Raw genomic sequence first — 25,054 nt, forward strand, 5'->3', positions numbered from 1 at the left:
GTGTCTATGTGCGGCGCTGCCCCGCCGCCCGGAGCCCCCCTCGGGCGCGCCCTGCTCCCGCCGTGGGGTCGGGCCTCCGGCGCCTCCCGGGCGCAGGCCCGCGGTCGCCGCCCAGCGGGTTGGCGCCCGGGGCCGGAGGGCGGGCTCGGCCTCGCGGGGGCGGGCGGGGTGCGGCGGTGGCAGCCGGCAGAGGCTCCCGCGGCGGCGGTTCGCGGCGGCGTGCGCGATGGAGAGGGACGCGGAGAGCTGCGTGGCCTGCTGGTGGGACATGGTCGTGCGCAACGTGCGGTGAGTGCGCGCCGCCCGCGGCCCGCCACCTGCCCCCCGCCCCGTCCGGGAGCCCAGGGGCGCTCCGGTGGCTCGGGGGTTGGGGCAGAGGGAGGGCCCAGGGCAGAGCGAGGCCGAGCGGCTGTGACCCGGCGCCTCGCCGCCTTGGGGCCTGCGGGCAGGCGCTGTGGCTCCTGCTGCCGAAGGAGGGGCGCTTCAGAGGCCCAGAGCTCTGAACCCCGGGGCTCTTTTGGGTGACGCCTTATCCTCAGCCTCAGCCCCAACCCTGGCCGGGGAGATTCCCGGGTTTGATTTTTTTTTAAAGAACTTATATCCCTTTGGGGCTTCTGAAATAGAGATTCCAGAAAGATGGTTCATGTTCCTATAACAATCTCCTATCTGCCTTCACCATTTTACTAATATGCAGGGTGGATTCAAAAAATACTAATAGTGACAATAATAACCTGTGTTGTAGTCGTTGATGGCATCCTCAGGTCAAGGGCCTCTCTGGTAGATGGAAACGGATGGGAAAGCCAGCTGGCTCCCGGAGTGTGAACTCTCTGGCCTGTAGTTACAGGACAAACACCCCTCCCCAACGCTGAAGATAAATAGTTCATTGAAACCATAGCCTGGCATCGCCTGTGCCAAGTTCTCACATCCTTTGAATCTGAAATATCTGTGTCGATGCGTTTATATTTTCTTCCTCCCATGAATCCGTGGTGTAAACAGTATCCTAAGCTACCTGAGCCCACCAGCAGTGTATTACCTGTCTTGTTTGCACTGCAGCCAGGTATTGGTTGGAGACCCTGGACCCAGGAACTCGGGTATCTTGTCTTATTGGTGTGGAAAGGTATTGGCATTTTTGTTTACCTTTGTTTTTGCTTAATTTTTGTTCATTATGAAATATCTAAGACTCGCATCCAGACAAAGGAGACTTCACTTTGGAATGTCTGAGCTGTGAAGACAAACACCGACCTTCTGTCTTCTCCGTCTGTAACTCAGGGCAGGGAGCAGGGAGCAGGGAGCAGGGAGCAGGGAGCAGGGAGCAGGGAGCAGGGAGCAGGGAGCAGGGAGCAGCTCTCCCCTGGCTCAGCAGCGCAGGCCCACCACCCCTTCTGGGTTGGACCTGAACACCAGTCAGAGTATCCTGACTGACAGCACTTTTCAAACTTCACCCTCACGGGCCCTACCTCTCTGACACGGCCAGTTGTTCTGGGAAAGCTGGCATTTACTGGCTTTCTCCTTTGTGCTTTCTGTAAAGCTGATGGCTGATTACTTAGCATTTATTTGGCAGAGAATCAAAGCTGCAGCTCCTGCTTTTAGAGAACAAGTCGCTTTGTTGATAGGTATGGGAGATGGGAAGTTGGGGTCCCCCTACCTCTTGCCTTACTAATTACTAAAAGCTAAGTCTCAAGAGGTGCTTCCCGAAGGAATAAAATACTAGCAGCGCATTTCTTTGTCTCAGCAGAAAATTACTGATCTAATTGAACATGTGCCCAGGCTCAGGCCCCGACCAGTATCCGGCATCCTGTGTCCTTTCTGTTTCTGGGAGCCGGGCTAGTGTAGGTCAGCACAGACCATGAGGGCTTTTCTTTGGGTTTCAACCTGTTGCTCAACAGATGTTTATGGAACTCAGCCCTGTGCCAGACAGAGCGGAATGTAAAAGAAGCATTACCTACGCTGTGGCTCTTGTCGCCTGGGGCCTGGCACAGAGTTGGGAAGACAGGGCTAATGATGAGAAAACAATCAGACACCAGTTAAGGGTCAAACTGAGGCCTCGATTATAATTAGTGGGAGAGGTGAACAGAGGAGAAAGGTCACCATAGGAAGATCTGTCTAGAGAGACTTTGACAGAGAGGGGACACTTGAGTGGATATGAAGGGAGGGGAAGGTTTGGCTGGGAGGAAAGACGAGGGAGGACATGCATGCAACTTGCTCCTTGGTAACCAGTGCACGTTGGCTGAATGAATGGGCACAGATGGTGGGTGTGCAGCATGTCTTAATATTTGGAATAGTTGTCTTGCCAAATGTGGTTAGATTTTGGTGGCCTACAGCTGGTTTGTAGACACCTCTGAGCATGAGGCATGAATTATTTGTCCTGTAGCAGCTCAGGCTCCACCAGGTTTCTCCTGTAAGAATCATCCAGTTAGGTCCTGTGGCCCCTGTGGGATGCTGTGCAGTCATCAAAGGGCAGGCGAAGCAAGACCAGAGCATCCAGGTGGCTGTTTGATGTGGCAGGCCATCAGTGGGGAGTGGGCTGGAGCTGCAGCCTCTGTTCCAATAAGGTCTGTTAGCCACGGGTGACTTTTGATCCCTACAGATCTAGGGGAAGTCAAATTGACAATCCCCTAGTTAAAAGAAGGTGCTGTGCACACTCCAAGGGGTCTAGTCACTCTGTTCTCTTCTCACAGAAGTGCCTTGAGCTATTTGAGAGAAGGATCCTGTATGAATTATTCTTTAAAAACAGGAACATATTTCCTTCTACTGCCTCTGCCTCCCAAGCACCCCACTACTTTCAAAAGATAACTTAGCAGGAGCCTAACAGGCGGGGTAGCCTGAGTTCAGAGTCAGGAGAAGGAAAGCTGGGGCCGGCCAGCTGGAAGGAAGCATAAGAATTCAGACTGTGTTCAGTTCTGCTCACTTCGGCTTGATCTGTGGCTCAAAGTGGCTTCTCTGCCTTTTGATGTCTTATCTCTAAAATCAGAACAACAGTGTCCTCTCCTTCCTGCCACCTTCGTGGAGGCTATTTTAAAGTATTATGCAACATTCATTTTCATTTCTTTCGGGCTAGTTTCATGAGTAGGCAATTGCCCATGTCTGATGTGTTTGAAGAGTTGTTCATTACCCTTAACCCACCTATCCTTTCCACCCCCTGCAGAATTGCTGGAAATTCATCAGAGAGTCCTTGTCTTCTCCCTCCAGGCCTCTTCCAAACATATATAAGCTCTCTGACTTTTAAGTTATAAACGTTTGAGGGAATTTTTTTTTTAAATTTATCCTCATTGTTGAAAGTATTACAGATGTCCCCTTTTTGAGGGAAATATTTTTCAGAGGCCTTTCTTTGATACTTTGGTATCAGAAAGCTCCTGAGAATACAGGAGCAGGAAAGGGGGAGAAAGGGGGAGGAGGAAGGGACCCTGAGAGGGGGCAGGGGTGCAGAAAGAGAGAGAGGGGTCCTGGGACAGCCTTCTCCAAGAGCTGAATTCACCAGAGATCAGCCTTGTCCCTGGGGTTCATTTCTTCTCGCATGGGTGGCAAGGTGAGCTCACCAGGACTGTGACAGCTCACTGGAGATCAACATAGAGCCCTGGGGTCAGACAGACCTGGGTGCACGTGGCAGTGCCACTCACTGGTAGTGTGACCTAGGGAAGATTACTTAACCTGTCCGCCTTCTCATTTGCAAAGTACAGGTAATAATAGTTATCTTCTAAACTGCCTCTGGTCCAACCGAGAAATCAAGGCAGGGGAAACAGTTCATCAAGAATGCTTTCCAGCCCCCAACCTACTAACTTGATTCCACTGGGTCATCTTTACATTCACCACTCACAACAGGGAAAGGGATTTCTTTAATGGCCGATGTAGACAAAAACTGGAAGCAGGAGGCGTTACACTGTCTTCCTCTTGTTTCTCAAAAGTAAGAGACACCCCTCATGAGAGATGTGGCTAGAGACAGAAATGACATTAGTGATCCCTCATGGACAAATCACAACTTGTCTGCTGATGGCTCCCTGTTTAGGTGGCTTGTGTCACAGGGAACAGTAGGATAAACAATATGTGCATGACCCCACGATGACCCTTCCTGACCAGACCCCAGCCCTGCTGTAGCCAACCTCCAGGTCCTCCCCCACTCCCCACGCTCTCCTCATGGTCCCTCTCACCGGAACGTCACATCAGAAGTGGGGGTTTTCTCTTAGGGGCTCATTTCTTCCTGAGACCAGTCAGAAGAGTGGTGATCTGATGATTATTTGTGCAATGCTTCAGACTATGCATTTAGATTATTTGTGCAATGCTTTAGTAGTAATAGCTAACACACACAGCAACAAATTAGGATAGAATTAAAAACTGTGGCAACTGTTAAATTGAAGCCTGGTTCCCGATGACTTTGGGGTCCTTCTGTGGTGCTGCAGTGAGGGAACAAGCTTGGCTTTGATGTATTTGTGTCCCCTCCCCTCCTGTCCTGTCACTCTTGGGCTTTTTCAGTAGCTGGTTGGGGCCCTCCCCTATTTCTTCCTCACCTGTTTCTCCCTTAGTGCCTGCCCAGTCTTGATCTGGCCTAATTACATATCATTCTGTAAATACTTAAATGCTAAGTTACCTGTCATTCCCTGTTAGTCTCTGAAATTCGATTTGGACCTTAAGAGAAAAAACAAACCAAGAAAAAATCTGGACTGATTTTTGAATACCTTGTTTGCCTCACAATATCTTGCAGGTCTATTCCACAATGCTGTCAAACACTTGGAAGAACGATTGCTGCTCAGTACCACAGCTTCACTAGTAAACCATTAAAAGAACACATTTTCCCTCCTCTGATGGACATGCTAATTTATTTTAATTTTTGTAAGTATATACCCTTCATGAATTTGCCTATATATTTTTTTTCCAAATGAGGAACTCACTGCCCTTAAAGTTGCTGCAGAATGAAAAAGACTCATCAGTTATAAAATTGTGGCTCAAGTGAAATGGTCTGAAACCAATTGATTATTATTGACTTTGGGGTCTAGCATGAGTCCTTGCAATCTGTTGGAGATAGAAAAACATGGCCTTGTGGGTAGACTTCCAATTCAGGAGCTCAGTCTTCAAATCAGCTGTTAATGTGCCTGTTGTATTCTCTTTTTCACTTCTCTTACCTATATCGAGAAAGAGAGAGGGAGGGAGAGAGAGAGAGAAAGAGAGATATGCTGATGGTGGGACTCTATTTTCCCATGTCTTTTCTAGTACATGGATTATGCTCTCACCTGCCTGTCCCCTTGTCCCCAGGTGTATGTTTATCCTGGACATTTCATGGCTTATGATTAGGTTGCACTTTATAGGATAAGAGAGAATCATTGATCAACTGCCTTCTGCATGCCCCCCTACTGGGGATGGAGCCCGAAATCTGGGCATGTGCCCTGACCGGGAATCGAATGGTGATCCGTGGTCTCCTGGCTCATGGGTCGATGCTCAACCACTAAGCCTTGCCTGCCAGGCTTAGACTGCACTTTAAAAAGTAACACTTGACAGTAGCAGGACACTCATTAACTGTTTCTAGGTCCTCTTACTTTTTTAGGGGAGCGGTCTCCTTTGCTTTTAGCTTGAGGTAAGGATAAGTATTGAATAAACTCTATTATAAGTTACCACACCCTGGTGCTATTTTAAAATCTAGCTTTAGAACTTTTTTGGCCAACTCTTCTGCAGGCCATTCCTAGTTTATAAAATAAAATATGCTGTTTCCATTAAGAGCAACTACCACAGGAACAAAAACAGGATGTTTTCCTTTTATTTTTTATTATTTATTATTTAGTTTTAAATATATTTTTATTGATTTCAGAGAGAGGAAGGGGAAGGGAGAGAGATAGAAACATCCATGATGAGAGAGTCATTGATCGGCTGCCTCCTGCATGCCCCCTGCTGGGAATTGAGCCAACAACCCAGGTATGTGTCCTGATAGGGAATTGAACCTCGATTTCCTGGATCCTAGGTTGATGCTCAACAGCTGAGCCAAACTGGCCAGGCAGGATGTTTTCCTTTTAAGCCAACAGAATAAAGTAGTTCTATTCAAATAGAGATCATGAAAGAGAAAAAAGGGGAAAAAAACAATAAATGGAAAATATGAAATAAGGTGGTTGAAATATATAAAAATATAAAATAAATACAAATGATTTCAGCTCATCAATCAAAAACCTAGACTCTCAGATTGGATTAAGAAAACAAATTCCAAAAATATATAATCTTTATCAATAAAGCTGGGGTAAGTATCTTAATAACTGACAAAATAGAATTTATGGTAACAAAATACCATATTCCTAATAATATACTTTAAATACAGGTAAAAGGGAAATTTGAGCAAGAAAATATAACTATTATGAACACATATGTATACTTATAATGCCATGTCATTTATGAAATAAAAGAGATAAAATACTTTGCTAAGAATGTAGTGTAGTAGCTTGCAACTGAGAAACATGTTAACCACAAGGCTAATTACTTGTTTGGATTGTGATTAAAAACCTGGGATTTGATTCTGGGAGTTGATAATGATTTTTACATTCCAGTCAAAGCACCATTTCTTGTGGACTTAAAGAAACCAGAGTTAAAGATGCCTCACACGGTGAACTTCTATATCAAAGTGGAACCGGGGGTGATTCTGGGAATCTGGTGAGTGTGCTGATTGGACACTGGGCTGCCCGATGGACTTGGCTTTCATGTTACAAGGGCGACGGTGAACAGCCAGCGCTATGCTGCCTGCCTGTGGGGGGTTGGTGTTCCTTGGAGGCACCCGGAGGCTGTTCCCCGCCCCACTGGCCTCCTTGCACACCAAGCTACCCTCTCTGTCTGCAATGATTCTTTCTATCTTTCTGCTCCCTCCGTTCCCACCTTCTGCCTAACTAACTGCCTATTCATCTTTTGCGTCTCAGATTGGTAATTTTCAGGGAAACCTTTCATCTCCATTTTAGGCATATGTTAGTGGCAACCTATGCTTGTCTTTTGCATCGATTCCGCTGTCATTAAATAAATGTTTGTGGGATTATTTGGTTCGTGCTTGTCTTCTTTACAAGACTGTATCTTTCGTAGGTGACCCTGTCGGTGGGTTTTCATTGTTTAGCACAGTGCTTGGCACAGGAAGGGCACTCAGTAAGCGTTTGTCAGATGAAGTCCTGAGCATTCTATTGTCTTTTTTACTATGCTAATTTCTGTATCTTCTTCTTCTTTTTTTTTTTTTTTTAATATATCTTTATTGATTTCAGAGAGAGGAAAGGAGAGGGGGAGAGAGAGAAAGAAACATCAATGATGTGAGTCATTGATCGGCTGCCTCCTGCACGGCCCCGACCGGGGACCAAACCCGAAATCCAGGCATGTGCCCTGACCAGGACCCGAACCATGGTCTCCTGGATCCTAGGTCAATGTTCAACTGCTGAGCCACGTTGGGCCGGGCTATCTTCTGTTTGATTCTACTACTTGTCCTTGGCTGCCAGTTTCCCAGTGCTGTTTCACATTTCATCCCCCCGAGTTTACACATGTGATCTCAGAATGGCTAGGAACCAATATGGATTCACATAACTTCTTCCTAAACCGCAGGGTGCAGTTCAGCTGAGAATGCTGGAATTTGAAACCCTTTTTATTCTTTGCTCTTACCCCATCGGTCCTTGGCTTGGTGAGTCGACTGTCTAGTTGGCTTATCCGGCTGGCAGCGGTGCCTGTCTTCTCAGGACAGAGGCCCTGGGGTTTGATGCCAGACTTTCTGCTTCTAAAGACCGAGAGGACTGAAGACTTGACATTGTGTGGCCAGTTCTCCAAGTCACCTTATGACATGTCATATGGCAGTGTTTATATTTTCAGGATTTATTCATTGGTTTAACAAGGTGGCGGAACTGAAGCTCAGACAGGTGTTTAAAATCACAAAGTCACTGTGTTTCTTGAGTAGAATAGCTTAGTTTCATGTTAAAGTTCTTTTCTCCTACACAAACTGATTTTCCTTTAAATTCTTCCCAACTTGTCTGTTCAGCCAAACCAATAGCACTCAGCAAATACCTGTTATCTTTTACTTGTTTTCACTCAGTGGACTGCGTTTTGATGGACTGCACCTAAGAACTGCAGTGTTGGAAAATTATTAGGTGTGGGAGTCCAGAGAACTAAAACAGTAAACGGTAAAAAGGCGTTGTCTCTGTGCATGGGGGAGATGGGGTAGAGCAATGGTGGTTTTCATTATAGGATGCTTTATAGCAGTACATTTTAATGTTTACCATGTACATATACTACTTAGATAAACAATTATATATGTAAATTTGTGTAAAATACATTTATATAAACATCTATCAACTATCTATCATCTATCTATCTATCATCAATCATCTATCTATCATCTATCATCATCTATCATCATCTGTCTAGTCTACCTGTCCGTCCATCTGTCTGACTGAGATAAGGAGTGTTTCAGACTTAGGCAAGGAGAATTCTCTCTGTCCATGATTGTTAAAAACTTTCCTTGCTCTTTAGGCACACAGTTCCCAGCTGCCGTGGGGAAGAGGCTAAGGGGAAGGACCGTTGCTGGTACGAAGCAGCCCTTCATGATGGCAACCCAGTTATTGTTTATCTTCACGGCAGTGCAGAACACAGGTCAGTGCCTTTGCGTGGACATTTTTTCTTTTTTTAAAAAGAGAGACAGCATTTCAGCCCTGTGTGGGAGTGATAGGCAGGGCTCAGTTTTCAACTGTGTAAGCACGCCTCCACATACATTTCTTTTCTTTGTTGAAATTTGATGATGTTCTGGCAGTAGGTTTCTCTTAAAAAAAAAAATCCCTATGTTCTATATGTGGAATAGTGTGGATCCTTAACTGAGAGACACTAACTTCCAAAATTTAGATATTAGTTTCCCGGAAGGCAGTGCTTCTTTACTCCCTGAGAGTGTCTGATATGATGGATTGAACCCATGGATGACTGGAAAGGGAACAGGCATGAGATGGGGACAGGAGGAGCAATTTCCATATCAATGGTCTTTTTCACAAAAATACAGGAAGATTCTTTTATTTAGCATGAATCCTATTAATCAGTGGTTTGGACTTCCCCCGAGAGATCACCTGAAATTCTGACCATAGACCTCACCAATTCTAGCCTCTAATACTGATGCTGCAGCTCACTCTCTGTGGTCCCAACCTTGCTGTGTAACAAAGGCCGCCTCCCAGAAGCCTGGCTCTCTTTGATGTGCAGCCAGAGCCTTCAGTGGGCCTGTAATTACTGCGGGTGATGATTACCAGCTCTGATGGGTCTCCTCAGCTTGGGGGAGGGGCAGTGTGCCTCACAGACCCACAGACCTGGCTCTGTCTTTGGAGGGACACTTCAAACTAAGTGACAAGCTCTGGAATCTGCCCCTTGGCTTCCTTGCCTGTCTCTTTTTCTCACTGTTTTTTTTTCTGTTGGATGATGACTTTCTCAAGGCTTGCCTTTGCTCAAGGGGCTTTCTCGAGGTGTCCATTTTAGAGCCACGTTTACAGAGATTGCCTGTGAATTTAACATTTTTCAGCATTGTTTAACATTGTTCTGATAGTGCGGGCTTGGGCCTGGTGTGACAATGCACCTATTTAAAGGATCATGCGGATCACACATTCAGGTCTGTCCCGCTCTGTGAACCTACTGTTGCCCTCACTTGTTGCAGATTTACTAGCTCTGGGCTCAGCCCCAGCTTCCCCCTAGCCTCTGCCCACAAGCCTCAACTTGCTATCAGTAGTGCTGAGCGGAAAGGAGGCCAAATGGAGGTTATGGGGAACCTTGGCTGGAAACAGTGGTTCTAGACCTGGGATCCATAAAAGCCCAAGAGGGGCTGTGAACCTCCTCCCAAAACTGTACATACAATTTGAAGGGTAAATATATATATTTTTCTGAGAAATGGGCCCATAGCTTTAACCACATATTCAAAGGGCTCCATGATCCACTAAAGTTTACGAAACTTGGCTCTAAGACAAACTTTAAAGAATTCTCTGCCTTTTGAATCACCTTTTTCTCTCTTTCATTAATGTAGTTAATAGAGTGCAGCGATAGCGTTATTTTTTGGGGAAAAAAATGTTTCTTGTACCTCCAGGGCCGTGAGTCTCCTCTTCTTGCACTTGGCGGCAGATCTTTAGTGTAATGAACATCACTATGCCATTCTTTGTTCTAAAAAGCCACTTCTGGAACTTATTTTCCTTCCGCTTCTAAAAGCATGCTTAGGAATGAGTTTCGCTGTGTAGAAGGTAAGGAGATGCAGTGGAACGCTTCTTCACGAGATGCGTGGCGCGGAGCAGAGGCCTGGGCGCAGCGAGCACGGAGGGAGCTGGGCCGAGGTGCGGGGAGCCCCCGCCCACACCCCTGCCCTCCTCCTTAGTTGTCTCTGACCCCAGCGGGAAAGGCAGAGGTCAAATGCAAGCAGCGTGATGTCGGCGTTTATTGAATTTGTCATCCCAATTCCTAAATCGTGCTTTTTTTTTTTTTTTTAACCTTTCTACAGGGCAGCTTCTCACAGGCTTAATCTAGTAAAGGTATGTCTGAAGGGGCCCCAAGGCCCCATTTTATGTCCCCATTTATTCCCCCCGGGCTACATCTTCCTCAGCCTTCCCAGTGGTTATCTACGAGGCTCCCCGGAGCGGGGTGGCGTCTGGGGCCCGAAGTCCCAGGACTGGGCTTTTCTTCCTGCCTTGACCACGGGGGATAAAAACAGATGCGAATATCGGCCAGTCCCAGAGACACTTCCATGCGTTTATCACCTCCATTAGCACATGGAGTTGAAGACATGTTTATTGGCTTTTCCTGAGGGATGGGTTGAGAGAATATATTAAGTGTGAAAGACACTCCTACAAGAAACGACCTTTCTTTGTGATATAGGATAAAGACACAGGATGTCCGTTTTTAAAAGCCATTCAGGCTCTGGCTTCAGCTCCGTAAAGGGTTTTGCAGAGCCGGCTGGTGGCAACGCTTGCCTGTCGTCCAGCCTGCTGCGTGACTTCAGTTTGCTGGGGCAGCCCCTGCATTTCCAGATGCAGGTGTGACGGGGGTGGCAGGCTTTCCACTCAACCGTCTCTGACTTCTGACGCAGAGCTGGTCGAGCAGGCTCCCTGTTTGTCCCCTCCCACACTCCAGTTGGGTAATTTTTGCTGCAGGTGACCAGGTGGTTAGTCCAGTTACTGACCACAGGACCTGATCTCTCCTCTCACGCGACAGCTCCCGCCTCCGCTCTTTCCTGATCTGACAGTATTAGTGGGGCCCAGGGTCCCGCTGGGCCCACAATCCCCAGTCCCGTGATCCTCCTGCCCCCTGTTCAGGCAGGAAGCCCCTCTCTCGCGCTGCCTTCTCGGAGCTGACTGGTGCAGTAGAGGTGGGCTGGATAGTTTTGCCTGGGACGGTGATGCCTATTAATTTCTCGGTGTGCATTCCACCCTGCACCCCTCTCTTTGCACTTCCCACATGGGATGGTGGTGAAGCTGATGTCTCCTCCCACTCTTGGCAGAGCTGAAAGGAGAAGAGTTGGAGGTGTAGGTGTGAAGAGTGGCCAGTCATCCTCTGGTAGCTGGGGTGGGCGGGAAGGTATGGTAAGACTTCTTCCCCCAGGCGGACTCTGGATGCCCAGCCACAGTCATCGTCTCAGCATCTCCCAGCCTGAGCACGCTTCCTCAGCTCTTCACTTCCTCGTTTGGATAGGTGATTACTTTGAAATAGAATTGCCACAGAAAACTTTAAGCATTTAGTTTATTCTTCTTTGGAGATTTTTTTTCCCCCCTAGAGATAAATTCTTGGAATCTGTTGCTATTGCTCTTGAGTTGTATTGGCAAGTGGTCCTTCAACTTATAGTGTCCACAAACAACACACGAATATTCCCATTTCCCGGGATGCTTAACCACCCTGTTTCTTAGATAACTTTTTGGAGTGAATGTAGTTTAAATAGATACTAAAAAGTTACATGTATTTTCTCATTATCAGTTTGATTTGTATTTACAAGTTCCTAATGAGGCTCAGCCACCCGCATCTGTGCCGCGGGAGAGGAAGCACAGTATCTGGACATTTGCAGGCCCAGGTGCGAATCTTGGTTCTGCCTCTAGACATTTGGGTGACCGACCAGGAACAGATTACTTAAGCTCTCCACGGCTCAGTTGCCTTATTTGTTATAGGACTGTTGTGAGGATTTTGTTTTAAAAGCGTCTGTACTGTAACTTTCGTCCTTTCCTCTGCCTTCTCTTTGCCTGTCTCTGTGATTCATTTCGTTTAAAGTTATGCTTTCATAGCCTTTCCTCATCTACCTACATGGGGCTTGGCAGTGACTTGATATAATCCAGTGATCTCTTCATTTTCGATCGACATTAACTCTTTATCTGTTTGTAGTTACTATAATGACTTCCCATTTGCTTGATTGCCTCTAATACAACTCTGTGTAGAGTTCTCATTCTCAAGGGAATTCTTAAAAAAGACATTTACTATATACCAAGATATTTTAATATGTCATTTCATGTAATCTTCCAATAATCCTGAAGGCAACTACTATTGTTTTTCAGTTTTCAGAATATTTGCATATGTAAATGCTCAGTGGATGGCCCAAAGGTCACACAGCTGGCAAGTGGCAGACCACCTCGCGTGACCCAGGCTGTTCGGCCCTGCTCTGCCCGCTCTGCCCCGATGCTTTCCTTCCTTCCCATTGGGTCTGTCTCAGGATTGAAGTGAAACACCAGATTTCAAAGACACATCTTCCCCCTACTTATTAAACCGTCACCACTAGGGTTACGGAGTTGTCGAGGAGGTTGTACCACCTTTTCTGTCTACATCTTCTAATTCAAGTGACAAAGGCTCCTTTGTCATCCAGGTGCTGAGCGATGGTGGCTTTCACGTCTTGTCTGTTGACTACCGAGGTATGTGCTAAGGACAGTGCACAGAGACTTTTCCAGAAAGCAGGAGGCTTTGGATGACTCTCACTTTGGAGGCAGTGACACTGTGTTTGCCTTTCCTTGCTGCCAGGGTTTGGGGACTCTACGGGGAAGCCCACAGAGGAGGGACTCACTGCGGATGCTATCTGTGTCTATAAGTGGACCAAGGCAAGAAGTGGTCACACCCCTGTGTGCCTCTGGGGCCACTCTCTGGGGACAGGGTAAGTGGGGTCTGAAGAGGGCGCTTTAGGTGGGTCCTTGGGGCTTTAGGCAGCAGTGAGCACTGGAAGGATCAACGACCTAGGAGACAGGGACTCTTCTCTGGTTTCTCTCGCTTCCAGCCTGTGGCCAGACACCTTGCCTTTTCAGTGTGCCTGTTTGTAAAACAAGGGAGGGTCCAGCTCTCTGGTTATCTGGGACACTGCAGCCATTCCAGAACTCTCCTTGAGAGTTTTAAAGAAAAGGATTCTTAATTTAGGGTCAGTGGGCCCCCTTGAAACCCTGTGCAGAATTTTGTGTCTATGAGCATTTTCTAACCAGAGCCTCCAGAGCGTTCATCAGACGCTCCTACTGGGTGTTGCATTTTGTATCATTTACTTGACTGGTAGGTCACTTTCACATATGTACTAATTTTCATTGCTTTACAGAGTTGTGACAAATGCTGCAAGAGTACTAGAAGAGAAAGGTACAATAAAATGCTTCCGTGGTATAATTTCCTGGCTCGGGGTGGGAAACTAAAAGCAGTCAAGAGACCGTTGTGCACACTTTGAACACAGAGATACCCAAAGCAACCCAACTTTAGGCAGTTTCTGACAGCGTAGCAAGCTTTCTTTTCTTTCTCTATTTAATATAAAATAGCTGCTTTTCAAGATTATGAAATAAAAAATAAATACTAAGGAAAGACTTACAATTACCTTTGAAAGAGCCCTCATTGTGAAGTGATAATAAATGTTATTATGGAGTAATTTGGATTACAGGAGAGGAAAAGAATACATATGAAATAATAGGCAGGGCTTGCTTCCTGCGGCCTGTCTTACACAATATTTATGTCAGCGTTTCTCAAAATGTGCTGAGAACGGCCTGAATCAGAATCTCGTGGGGGTGCTTTTTTAAAACACAGGTTTCCTGGAGCTATTTTTATGAATTGGAATCTCTGTGAATAGGACAAGGTGACTTTGACTCACATTAAAAGCTTGTAATCTCTTGCATCGTATCTTGGCAATACAGGTCAGGCTGAGTTACATAAATATTTTAAAGCAAGTCACCTGCTATTCATAATCTTAATTACTTATGTAAATAAGCTAAACATTATTTCAGTGCTCCTCTAAGCTCTCATAGCTCTCTGCTACTTCCTTCGCAGTGCTGACACTGCCATATTATCTGAACTAAATTCTCACATAAATGACTGCTTCACTTCCTCGATAATGCAGTGACCTTGGAACATTTATGACCTCTTGCTATCATGTATTTTATTTTTCTTTATACGCACTCCGTAAAACATTATTATTCTTATAAAAGTCAATATTTAGGTTTAATCTTTTCTTTGCTCTTTATTAGTTTCAGCATTTCTCTGTTTTCATCTGGGATTTTTGTGCTGCCTGTCTCTTGGTGAAAAAGTCTCTCAGCTTTGGTCTGAAAATGTCTTTATTTCATCTTTGGTTTTGAAGGGTATTTTCACTGGGCATAGGATTCTAGGTTGGCAGTAATTTTATTTCGACACTTTGTTCTGGCTTTCCGTTTCACTAGCAAGTCAGCGGCCAGTCTTACTGTTGCTCCTCTGAAGATAATGCTTACATTTTCCTCCGACTGTTCTTAAGATTTTCTTTTGGCCCGGCCAGGCGTGGCTCAGCGGTTGAGCATTGACCTAGGATCCAGGAGATCGGGGTTCGATTCCCGGTCAGGGCACATGCCCGGGTTGCGGGCTCGATCAATGACTCTCTCATCATTGATGTTTCTATCTCTCTCTCTCCCTCTCCTTTCCTCTCTCTGAAATCAATAAAGATATGTTTAAAAAAAAAAAAAGATTTTCTTTTGGTCTCCACTCTACAAAATCTCAGTGATCTAGCAGCCCTCAGGTGCCTTCAAACATACACACATACATACACACACACACACGCACACACACACACATACACACATACACACGCATACACATAACACACACACATATCCTCATCTGACACACATTTTCTAATTGTTCTCTGAGAAAGTGTTGGCCTAAACAACTGAATCAGCCTCTGGGACGTTCTTAACAATGGACTGCAGAATAGTTTTCCTTCCCATAGTACTTTGCTTTCTTAAATTATGCAAGCCTTGGAAATCTGGCTATGTTTTAGAGGAAGGTGGTGGTTTGCAGCTACCATGTGCATGGAAATCCCTTGGGTGGGTGGGTGGGGGAGCTTGTTAAAAATGCACATTCTCACACGTCCTCCTCCCAAGCCCTGGAGATTCTGACCTCTAACTCAGTAAGTCTGGGTGGGGGCCAGGCATTTGCATTATTAATAAGCTTCACAAGTGATTTTGATGTGGGTAGTCTGTGTACAAGACCTTAAGTACCCCTTATTTAGGGAAGGCGCTATTTAGGGGTGATAGGCAGTTATTTCTTTTTTATTATTTTCGAGGATCCCCAGTCGATGCTCTTGTTCTGGAAGCTCCGTTTACCAACATGTGGACTGCCAGTATCAATTATCCCTTGCTAAAGGTGAGCCTGCTACTCATTTCATGAGATGTCAGAGTGTTCCCACACCCTTGTGTTTATTAACCACATTCCTTAACTAGTTTTATATGTTTCTAAGTTATTCTAACTTCAGACAAGTTATTAGCTAGTTGCTATTAAAGGAAGGCACTGTGGCTTTGGGTTTGGTAGGTCTTTTATTTTCTTCTAATAGATTGAATGGCTTATTAAGAGTCAAAGTTTTACTTCTTATCTTTTACAATTTTTTAATATATAGACTTGATTTAGGTTTATTTATTTATTATTAGTCTTTTAAAAAGTGAAAGCAAACCTCTCATACATCATTTTTAGTCCTATGACTGTCAGCCATGTCTTTCATGATTTTATGATAAGAAAGCTTCTAGAGAATTCAAGGAAGCCACCAAATGATTTTATACAGTATCCCATGTAGGGAAGACAATCTTTCCAAGAAGATAAGGTATAAAGAATTGGACAACAAGATGTAGTTTTTTATCTGTTGTGTATCTTATCCTTATTTTATAATTTTATTTCAAACCCAGTGCTCAATTGCTTATAGACACACATCCATATAAATGTTAGCAAATGATTGAGAGTGAGGGAGAGAGGGAGGATGGGGGGGCAGAGAGAGAGAGAGAGAGAGAGAGAGAGGCAGACAGATATAGGAGAGATTCTTAGAAGGAATACATGACCCCAAGTTTAAATTGTCCTCTAATGTTGGAAGTCATCGTAGGGGCACTTTTATTCAACTGTCTACTTTTGTACAATAAATCATCTTCGAACTTCCTAGAATTTGCTTAACTATTTCAGGGAAAGGTAGCTCATTACTTCTGGGACAGCTAGTATACAGAATCACATAAATTTGAAAATACCTATACTACCTAAGATTCAGCTCAATACAGGAATCTCCTCTGCAATCCAAAATACTGAATGCTGAGTAATTTGAGATTTAACAAATACAACATTTTCAATTGGTTCTAAACAACTGAATATTTTAAGATAACCATTAATTGATCATCTGTTATATTACTCTAAGTAATTACTAACCGATTCACTAACTTGTAGGTATTTAACAATTCAAATACAGTCTTCCCACTTACTTTTGTTTCTTTTTTGAAATTTTATAATTTTAATAGTAACATAATAGAGAAAACACATGATTAGAAAATAATTATAAAATGAACACTTAAGTCAAGATGTAACCAATACCTAAATCAATAAATTAGCATCACCAGAAGTTTCATCTATGTTACTTCCCAACCCAATAAGCCTCATCTTAGCTGTAATCCTTAGCCTGAATTTTACAGTAATCATGTCCATCATTTTCAGTCCTGTGTCAGCCACATATCTTTTCTTTGTAGTGTTACCACCAGTGTGTGCATCTCTAAGCAGTACAGTTTTGTTTTTGAACTTTATATGTTAGAATGATATAGGATGTGTTCTATTATATTTTTTCAACCAGCATATATTTGTAAGATTTTATCCATGATGTATAGTTGTGGTTAGATCATTTTCATTGTTATATAGTATTTCATTGTATAAATACACTACAATTTATTGATCTAGTCCATTGTTTGTGAACATCTGAATTGCTCTCTGTTTGGGGTAGTTGATAACACCATTGTTATAAATGTTCTTGAACATGTATTCTCTAAACTTGTGTACACATTTCAGTGGTATACCCTGGGAGCAGAATTGCTGGGTAATAAGGTAGGCATACGTTCAGTGCCAAGGAGTGTTCCAAGGTGACTTTGCCACCTCACTCTCCCACTTACTGTATGTGAGAGTTCCAGTTGCTTTATATCCTTGCCCTCAGATTGATATCTCATTGTGGTTTTAATTTGCATTTGATGACTAATGAAGCTAGGCATTTTTTTTTCATATGTCTATTAGCCATTTAGATAGATATCATCTCTTGTGAGATACTTGTTCATGTCTTTAACTCATTTTTAAATTGAGTTGTCTTTTTATTTGTAGAAGTTCTTCATAGGGTAAGTCATTAAAATGGTTTGTTTGTCAAATATATTCTTTTTTGTTTGTTTTTAAAAAAATATTTGTTTTGCTTTTTACTCCCTTAATGGCATCTCATATTGAAGAGATGTTCCTAAATTTCATGTGAACCAGTTTAACCAACATTTTTTAATGGTTAATACTTTTTAAATATAAGTGTCCCGTTTAATAAAACTCTGCTTACTGAAAGATTATGAAGATACTCTTCTGTGCTATCTTCTACAAATTGTTTTACCTTTTACACTTAGAGCCATATCACAGGTATGTACTTTTGCAGTTGGTTCAGTACCATTTACTAATTGGACCTTCTCATCACTCTAGTGCCAGTGTTTCTGACTCTGTCTCTGTCTCTGTCTCTCTCTCTCTTTCTCTCTGCCAGAAATATTTGAGTTCAAACTTGGCCTCTGCCACTAACCAATTATGACTTAGAAAAGTTATTTTTCTTCTCTGAGTTTCCCATCTTTATGTAACAGGGTAGATAACTGCTTATTGCTTAGGGTTGTTACGAAGATTAAATTAAGTAAAATAATCTATGCTAATAGGCACTGAACAGATGCATGTTGTCTTTTCCCACTCTTTCTGTTACAAAGTAGACTAAGGTTAGTGTTAGGGGAGGACCCAGAACAGTAAGTTCAGGGTAAGGAGAATTCAGGGAAGAGAAGGGTCTCGTGTGCAGACGTGGCCAGTGAAGACTCACATTGACAGGACCTAGGCTTTCTTGAAGGTGAGGGAGAGCAGCTAGGTCACCCAGAGAGGAGGGGGAAGGTGAGTCCAGGCACATGGCTGGAATGGGGCAATTATGTGTTATAAGGTAGCTGAGAATCATATAAGCCTTTTCGGTGAGATCTCTCACCCTTGGGATCCTTTTACGTCCTCACAGCAACTCTGTGAGTTTGGCATCGTCTCCACTGAGAGCTGAGGGAAACAGAAGCCTAGTGGCTTGCCCCATTGTCACATGCCCTAGAAGAAGAGGAAGTGGGACTCAGTCCTACATTTTCTCACCCTGGGCAGACAGATTGGAGATGTGCAGCCTTTAGAATGAGAGATTGTGGTCACATGTGGATGGGCTTGCAGCCAGGCTAGGAGTTGTTGTTTTTAAGTAGATAGTGTGGCACTCCCAAAGCCACGTAACAGTGGATTTCATGTAACTGGCATTTTAAGAATATTTATCTGGTGGTATTCCAGAACGGAGAGGAGGCAGGGAGACCAATTAGGAACTCGTCGCTGTGCTCCAGGCTGGAGGGGATGCTATGACCTCTGAGTCTCAAAGGGCACTTGGGCTGGTGGGGAGGAAGACCAGAGGAGGTTGGCTTGGGCCAGCTTTCTTCTCACTCCTTTGGCATTTGAGATGAATTGCTGAAGGGCTTCTCTTATTGAATTTCCCTCAGAGGAGTCCTGATTCCAGGGGCGGTGGAATCAGAAGATAAAGATAAAAGAAAACAAAACAGGAAACCTTGCACTTAGTATGGGTGAAAGGGAAGGAGACGCAGTGTTGGGATATGCGGACCGCATCTGACTGCAAATCATCTGCTCTGAGACCAGGCAAAACACGCTGGCCAGACAAAACCCAAGAAACCACAGAGGTTCCTGGAAACAGCAGGCTGAGGCCAACACTGGAGCAAACATTTGTCTTTACTGGCCCCAACCTGCAGAACCCATGCCCATTTTGCTACCAAATCCCCCAATTTTAATTTTTTTTCCTTTTTAAAAAATAGATTTACCGGAAACTTCCAGGATTTTTACAAACTCTTATGGATGCCCTGAGAGAAGACAAAATAGTCTTCCCTAATGATGAAAAGTAAGCTAATGATGAAAAATGCCTGTTATTATATTACTATGTCTGTAGGATTCTGGGGGTGACTATCATGTGACTACTGGGTGGGTAGATGAGAATTCTTAGGTGGGCACCAGGACTTAGGGTAATGTGTCTACAAATTTTTAGTATTTGACATTTTCCTCATGACTAATTCGATGACTTCACAGATTCAGTCCTTTCTCTGAAGTCATAAAGGGAGTTGTAGATTTCGGGCCTATCAGGACCTTTTAAAGGCCCTCCTGGGTCTAGCCTAACATTTCTTGGGGGGTCCCTGAGTTCTAGGCTTCATTCCCCATGTAACCAAAACCTATCCACTATCCAACCTACCGACCTGACAGCACATCCAGTGATTAGAATTTGGCAAGTTACCCTCTCGTAGTTGGAGAAGTTGAGTGCCTGCAAGTAGACAGTCGTTATCAGTATTTTTTCTGGTTCAACACACTTGAGGGATCTAACATTCTTGGGAGTAACAGCATGTCACTGTGGTATGGATGGATGGCTACCAGAACTGGGTAGGGGAGGGAAGTATTGTTGGAGAATGTCACTGGAGCCAGGAATGGGCATTCTTCATGCCACAGCCTTTTTGAGTTACCAAAGTAGGAAGCTGAGTGGGAAGCTAATCAACCTCTTAACTGCATGTTCATCCTGTACAGCTGTGGGGAAGAGGAACTACATTGCTACAAAGAGTTCTGTTTTGTCCTGGGATAGTTCTTTTTTTGGGGTTTTGAGTTACTTTCTTTTCTTTGAGAGTCTTATTTTTTAAATATGTTTTTATTGATTTCTAGAGAGAGAGGAAGGGAGGGGGGAGAGAGAGAAAAACACCCACGTAAGAGAGAAACATCGATCGGTTGCGTCTCATGTGCACTCTGACTGGGGATTGAACCCACAGCCTGGGTCTGTGCCCTGACCAGGAATCGAACCCGAGACCTTTCAGTGCGCAGGACAGTGCTCAACCAACAGGGCTCTTTTATAGTCTTTTAATTATAATCCAAATATTATGATATAACGTAGAGTAAGGAAAAAGATGAGGCTTTTTCAGTTCTGTATAAATTCAGTATTTCAGTGTTCTTCGTTATTTAAAAAAAAAACCCCCACATTGCAGAAGATTAAATTAGATACCTAATGACATGGTATGAGTAAACAGAAGAGGGAGCCTCTTACCCAGAGGAAAAACAAGTCACTGTGTGAAGTTTGTTTTACATGAAATTGTCATTCCTGGGCTGGAAGGAAAGCGAGTTCCTGCATTTTGGGCAGACCTCAAGAAGAAGAGCAATCCCAGCGTATAATTCTTGAACTGAATGCTTGTCTCCTGCCTGTTCCTAGTGTCAAATTCCTGTCCTCCCCCCTCCTCATCCTTCACGGCGAGGATGACAGCACCGTGCCCTTGGAGAATGGAAAACAGGTAAACCAGGAGCTCCGTGCTGACTGACACACGCTGTACTTACTCACCATCTCTTCCAGTCAAACTCTGACTAGAGCCCAAAGGAGGGTCTGACACACACGGGGACCCTCCACGCCCATCGCAGCCACGCTGCCTGGTGTATCCAGTAAGATCCACGCTGCTCAGCGCAGAGGAGCCTTTGTGGTGGACCCTGGCTCCTCACGTGGGGTCTGTGAGCCTGGAAGTGGCGTGAAGATCCCAGGACACTGTGGGAACCGCCACGTAGTCTTCCCTGTAGTGGCTCTAAAAATGGGGACGCAGTTTCCTTTCTTTTAACCAAACAGAGTGTGTCCATCACAGTCCCTTGTCCCCGTGCAGGGAGGCGTGGACGGCGGCAGGGCGAGGTTTTGCCGGCGTTCCCTCTTAGGCAGGCAGCTTTCAGCCCTTTAGTTGGAGAGGCAGCCAGCTGGGAACGTGGAGAGTCCCCACAGCTCTGACCCAACGGGACTAACTCCTCACACTGGTGCTTCTGTGCCCTTTTAAGACAATTAGACTAGAAAAGCAACACCTTGATGGTGAGCCTTTGAGTCTCTGTCTTTCTGTCCCCTGGCAGCTCTATGAAATTGCACACAGTGCATATCGGAACAAAGAGAGGGTCAAGATGGTGATCTTTCCTCCTGGCTTTCAACACAACCTGCTTTGTAGAAGCCCCACACTGTTAAAAACTGTGAGGTAAGAGTAGCTTTGCTAAATGTGATTTTCTTCCCTTAAGGGCAATTAGGGCTGCTCTGGTTTACTTGGACCATGAGGTGGGGAGAGCATGTGATCCGATCTAGGTCCTTTTTCTGCAGAGATTTCCTGCGCCAGCAGTGGGCATGAGGTCTGAGAGCGGCAGAAATCTTCAGCGAAGACTTGGTCCAAACATCACCTGTGCTGTATATTTTTTGTGTAAAATTGTACTGGGTTGCTTGGACGAGCTAAAGTCACTGGTAATTCTACGAGTCACTTGCCAGCTACAAAGCATGGATCCTGGGCAGTACAGAATGTTCTCATTTAGCTTATCATAGTCTGCTGTGTGGAATATGCTGAAACATCATGTGGGGAATCAGAATTTGGTAAAAACTGGATCCCATATAAAAATGTGTAGTTACCAAACATCCTGGGCTATTTGTGAATCAGGTGTGGTGTTTGGTTTGGATTTAGATAACAGCAGTGTAAGAAAGGTGCTCCAATGTAAATAATTTGTGTTTTCGTTTAATTTATTTACATGGCATTTACAAAGTCCCAAGCAGTTTTCTAGCTTTCTGATTAGGTTGGGGAAAGCCCTAGCATGCCACTCAATTTGTTATAAAATAATACCTTTCGACACTCAGGTAGCTCTGGAAATTGACACTTTATTTTTAGCTCTATCTAATACAGTTATACACTTTCCCCTCCCAATCCCCTGAGATACTTAACTGGATTGTTAACTAACAAAACAAAACAAAATCAAAGAATGTTGCAAAACTGTTCAAGTCCAATAAGAAGCTATTTTTTTTCCTGGAGACATTTTACAACTTACTTTCCATTGGCCTTGTACACCCCACTGCTAGATTCATTGGACAGGGAAATCTTTAGATCTGAAGGCTCCATGTTCCAGATGTCCCTGGCATACTCCTTAATTGTTCGGTCACTGGAGAATTTTCCCGAGGCAGCTATGTTTTTGAGTACCATTGTGTTCCAGGCCTTTGGATTCTGTAAACAACACAGACAACATAGCCTGACTGCCCACGGGGCTGACAAACATCAGGCAGAGCATACTGAAGCACATTACATGGAGAAAATGACAGGAGTGAATGGTAGTGATTCACAAATCCATGTGTTTCACAGTTGAGAGCTAAATAGGGCAGACTGTGCTCTTCTCCTATTTAGAGTATATATTTCTCTTAAGAATAAAAAAAATGTATTTTTCATTTTCAGAGAAACCATGTATGTAAATGACCTATTTGATCATTTTTGCTATAGTTACAGTGTTTTGGCATGGAAATCACATTTCCTATGCTTTATTTAGAATGAAGATACCTTCCTTTAAACTACAGAGGAAAGGAGGGGACACTAACATTCATTATCTGCTAGAAACCTTGTCAAGAGATTGAACCTGCGGCTCAAAAAGTTTGAGAAACACTATGCTAGGATGCTGGCTATCAGGAAACGATCCAGTGACAGCCTTTATTGACCTGCTTTCTGCTTTTCTTGTTCTTTCTGAAGGTAGATGTGCCAGTAGGATACTGAATCCCACTGGGGTTTCAAAACAGGATCAATTAAGGTTTTATCCTTAATAAAATATGTATCATCCAAATCTCATAATTTTTATACAACTAAGAATACAAGAAAGTATTTATTTTATAGCCTCATGATTTTGTAAAGAACTCTAAGAGTTCACCGAAAATGACCAGAACACTATTCAAAACCAATAGCAATAGCAATGCATTATAAGCATTAAAAAACAAAACCGCAAACTACCATCATCCCTTAAGGTACCACAGAAAAGAGTCTGAAATTAGGTTGTTCAGACTCTGGAAACTTACTAAAATAAGGGAGTAAAAGCTCCTCTATTCACTTTCTTTGTATTGTTGAGGCTTAGACCTCCCCCTCCCCCATGTGGTTGGGAAGCCTAGTCATTAAGCCTCAACAATACAGTTATTGTTAAGAGTAAAAACTGCAGTTTGCACTAATGAACAAAAAAGAATGAGCCACACGCCTGGCTTCTAGATGGGCATCCTTTGGACGGGGGCCATCATTTTAACAGAAGAGACCCATTGTGCAAATTCAACATTCACGTTTGTGCTTGCCCTGGGTCAGACATTCCTTTCCTGTTCTATTTTGTTTATATTTCTGTCCCCTTGTAGCCTTTCTACATACATGCATGGGTAGAAATCAAGAGAAAAGAGCTAGGGGTGGCCATTTCCCTCCCTCTGTTGCTGTATGTGGCTATTGTCTCCAGTGCTCAGGAAGCAGGGAGTGAGCCACTGAGCCTAACTCTAGTACTGCCTCTCCTTGCTTGTGGCCATTCCCTTGAATTTACTCTCGTCTGTACACTTTTGGGGGGCTGGATATGACTCTACCAGGAGATAAGGGCTGTGAAGCAGCTTGAGCCTCGAATGATCCTATTTTAAAACTCCAACGGGATACCTTGGATGACTATAGGAACCACCCTGTTACCTGCTTTGGGAAAGGAATAGAAAGAAATGTTAGTGAAGTATGTTTCTGTTGGAAATAGTTACTGATGTGTACAAAGGGCAGGAGGTGGTGGTTTTATGGATCCTCACTGTTCTGCTGTAGAATGCTTTCCAAATTGGAGGGCAAAAAAAAAAAAAAAAAGACTATGGGGGCAACGGCAACCCAGAAGAAGGCTCAAGGACATCGACGTCGAGAGACCCATCCTGGAGTCCTGGCACAGAGCCAGCCTCTCCTGGTGTCTGTTCTTCTGTGGGGCCTGAAATTCACTAAAAGTCTTTTCTATCAGAGATGATCAGATCTACTAAATGCAGCCAGAGGCTGGGCTATTTGACAAAGATGTATGTGGCTCTGGCCTTTCCTTTCCTTCCTCTCCCCCTACTTTTTTGTTTTTGCAGTTTTCAAAGATAGGAGGCCAGTCTTTATCCCAATAAACTAAGGCTCAGCATCAGAATCATTTTAGCAGGTTTTTCAAATACTGAGAGTGATCCCACCCACTACTAGGTCAGGATCTCTCTGAGAGGACTGGTATTTTTACTTTAAAAAGCTACCTTGGTGATGAACACTAAACAGGCTCCTTGAGGGGAGGGAAGGAGGGCCTGACTTTGTCCATGCTGGGGTCTCAGTGCTCAGCACAGTGCCTGCCATGCAGAAGGCCCCAGTGCCTCTCCGCTGAACAAATGAGTGGGTAAAACGAGTATTCAATTTGGCTTTACACCTTTAGTTTCCAGGACATACCTGCTACATGGTGGGGGCTCAATAAATATCAAATTATTTGTGATTTTTTTACTTGGATATTAAAACATTTACAACCGCTACTGAAATGTCAAGTCAACCTCTGCCTGAACTTGGGAAAAGTCAAATTTTGATCTGAACAAGTTAGACCGTTATCTCACTTCCCTTTTTGATGGGTCAGTGGGCCCTGTTATTTAGATTTAATAAAAAAAAGACAAAATTTTAAATTAACCATAGTATGCCCGGCTGGTATGGCTCAGTAGTTGAGCATTGACCTAGGATCCAGGAGATCGAGGTTCGATTCCCAGTCAGGGCACATGCCTGGACTCAACCCTCGGTCGGGGGCATGTAGGAGGCAG

General features: G+C 44.2%; 2 protein-coding genes across 2 annotated transcripts in view; one reads left to right on the plus strand and one right to left on the minus strand.

Annotated features, from left to right (window-relative positions):
* Positions 1-143: 143 nt before the first annotated feature.
* Positions 144-24,295, plus strand: ABHD12B (abhydrolase domain containing 12B). The gene is made up of 13 exons (XM_081122821.1): positions 144-288; positions 4,697-4,824; positions 6,519-6,621; positions 8,461-8,580; positions 10,445-10,475; positions 12,785-12,830; positions 12,937-13,066; positions 13,493-13,530; positions 15,467-15,546; positions 19,263-19,345; positions 20,687-20,765; positions 21,358-21,476; positions 21,596-24,295. Exons 1-13 carry the CDS (start codon positions 227-229, stop codon positions 21,621-21,623), a joined length of 1,047 nt encoding a protein of 348 aa, XP_080978947.1. The 5' UTR covers positions 144-226; the 3' UTR covers positions 21,624-24,295.
* PYGL (glycogen phosphorylase L) overlaps positions 22,119-25,054 on the minus strand; it is a 36,646-nt gene continuing 33,710 nt past the window's right edge. The window contains exon 20 of the mRNA XM_081122807.1: positions 22,119-22,478. Coding sequence (XP_080978933.1) covers positions 22,302-22,478 — 177 coding nt within the window. The 3' untranslated portion in view covers positions 22,119-22,301. The remainder of the gene's footprint in view (positions 22,479-25,054) is intronic.

Source organism: Miniopterus schreibersii (assembly GCF_964146895.1).
Source record: "Miniopterus schreibersii genome assembly, chromosome: 1".
In the NCBI taxonomy this organism is placed as follows: Eukaryota; Metazoa; Chordata; class Mammalia; order Chiroptera; family Miniopteridae; genus Miniopterus; species Miniopterus schreibersii.

Coding starts and splice junctions, on each gene's coding strand:
- ABHD12B (XM_081122821.1), top strand. CDS start 227: ATGGAGAGGGACGCGGAGAGCTGCGTGGCCTGCTGGTGGGACATGGTC. Junction 4,825..6,518: donor GCTAATTTATTTTAATTTTT/GTAAGTATATAC, acceptor TTTACATTCCAG/TCAAAGCACCATTTCTTGTG. Junction 13,531..15,466: donor AAGAGTACTAGAAGAGAAAG/GTACAATAAAAT, acceptor ATTATTTTCGAG/GATCCCCAGTCGATGCTCTT.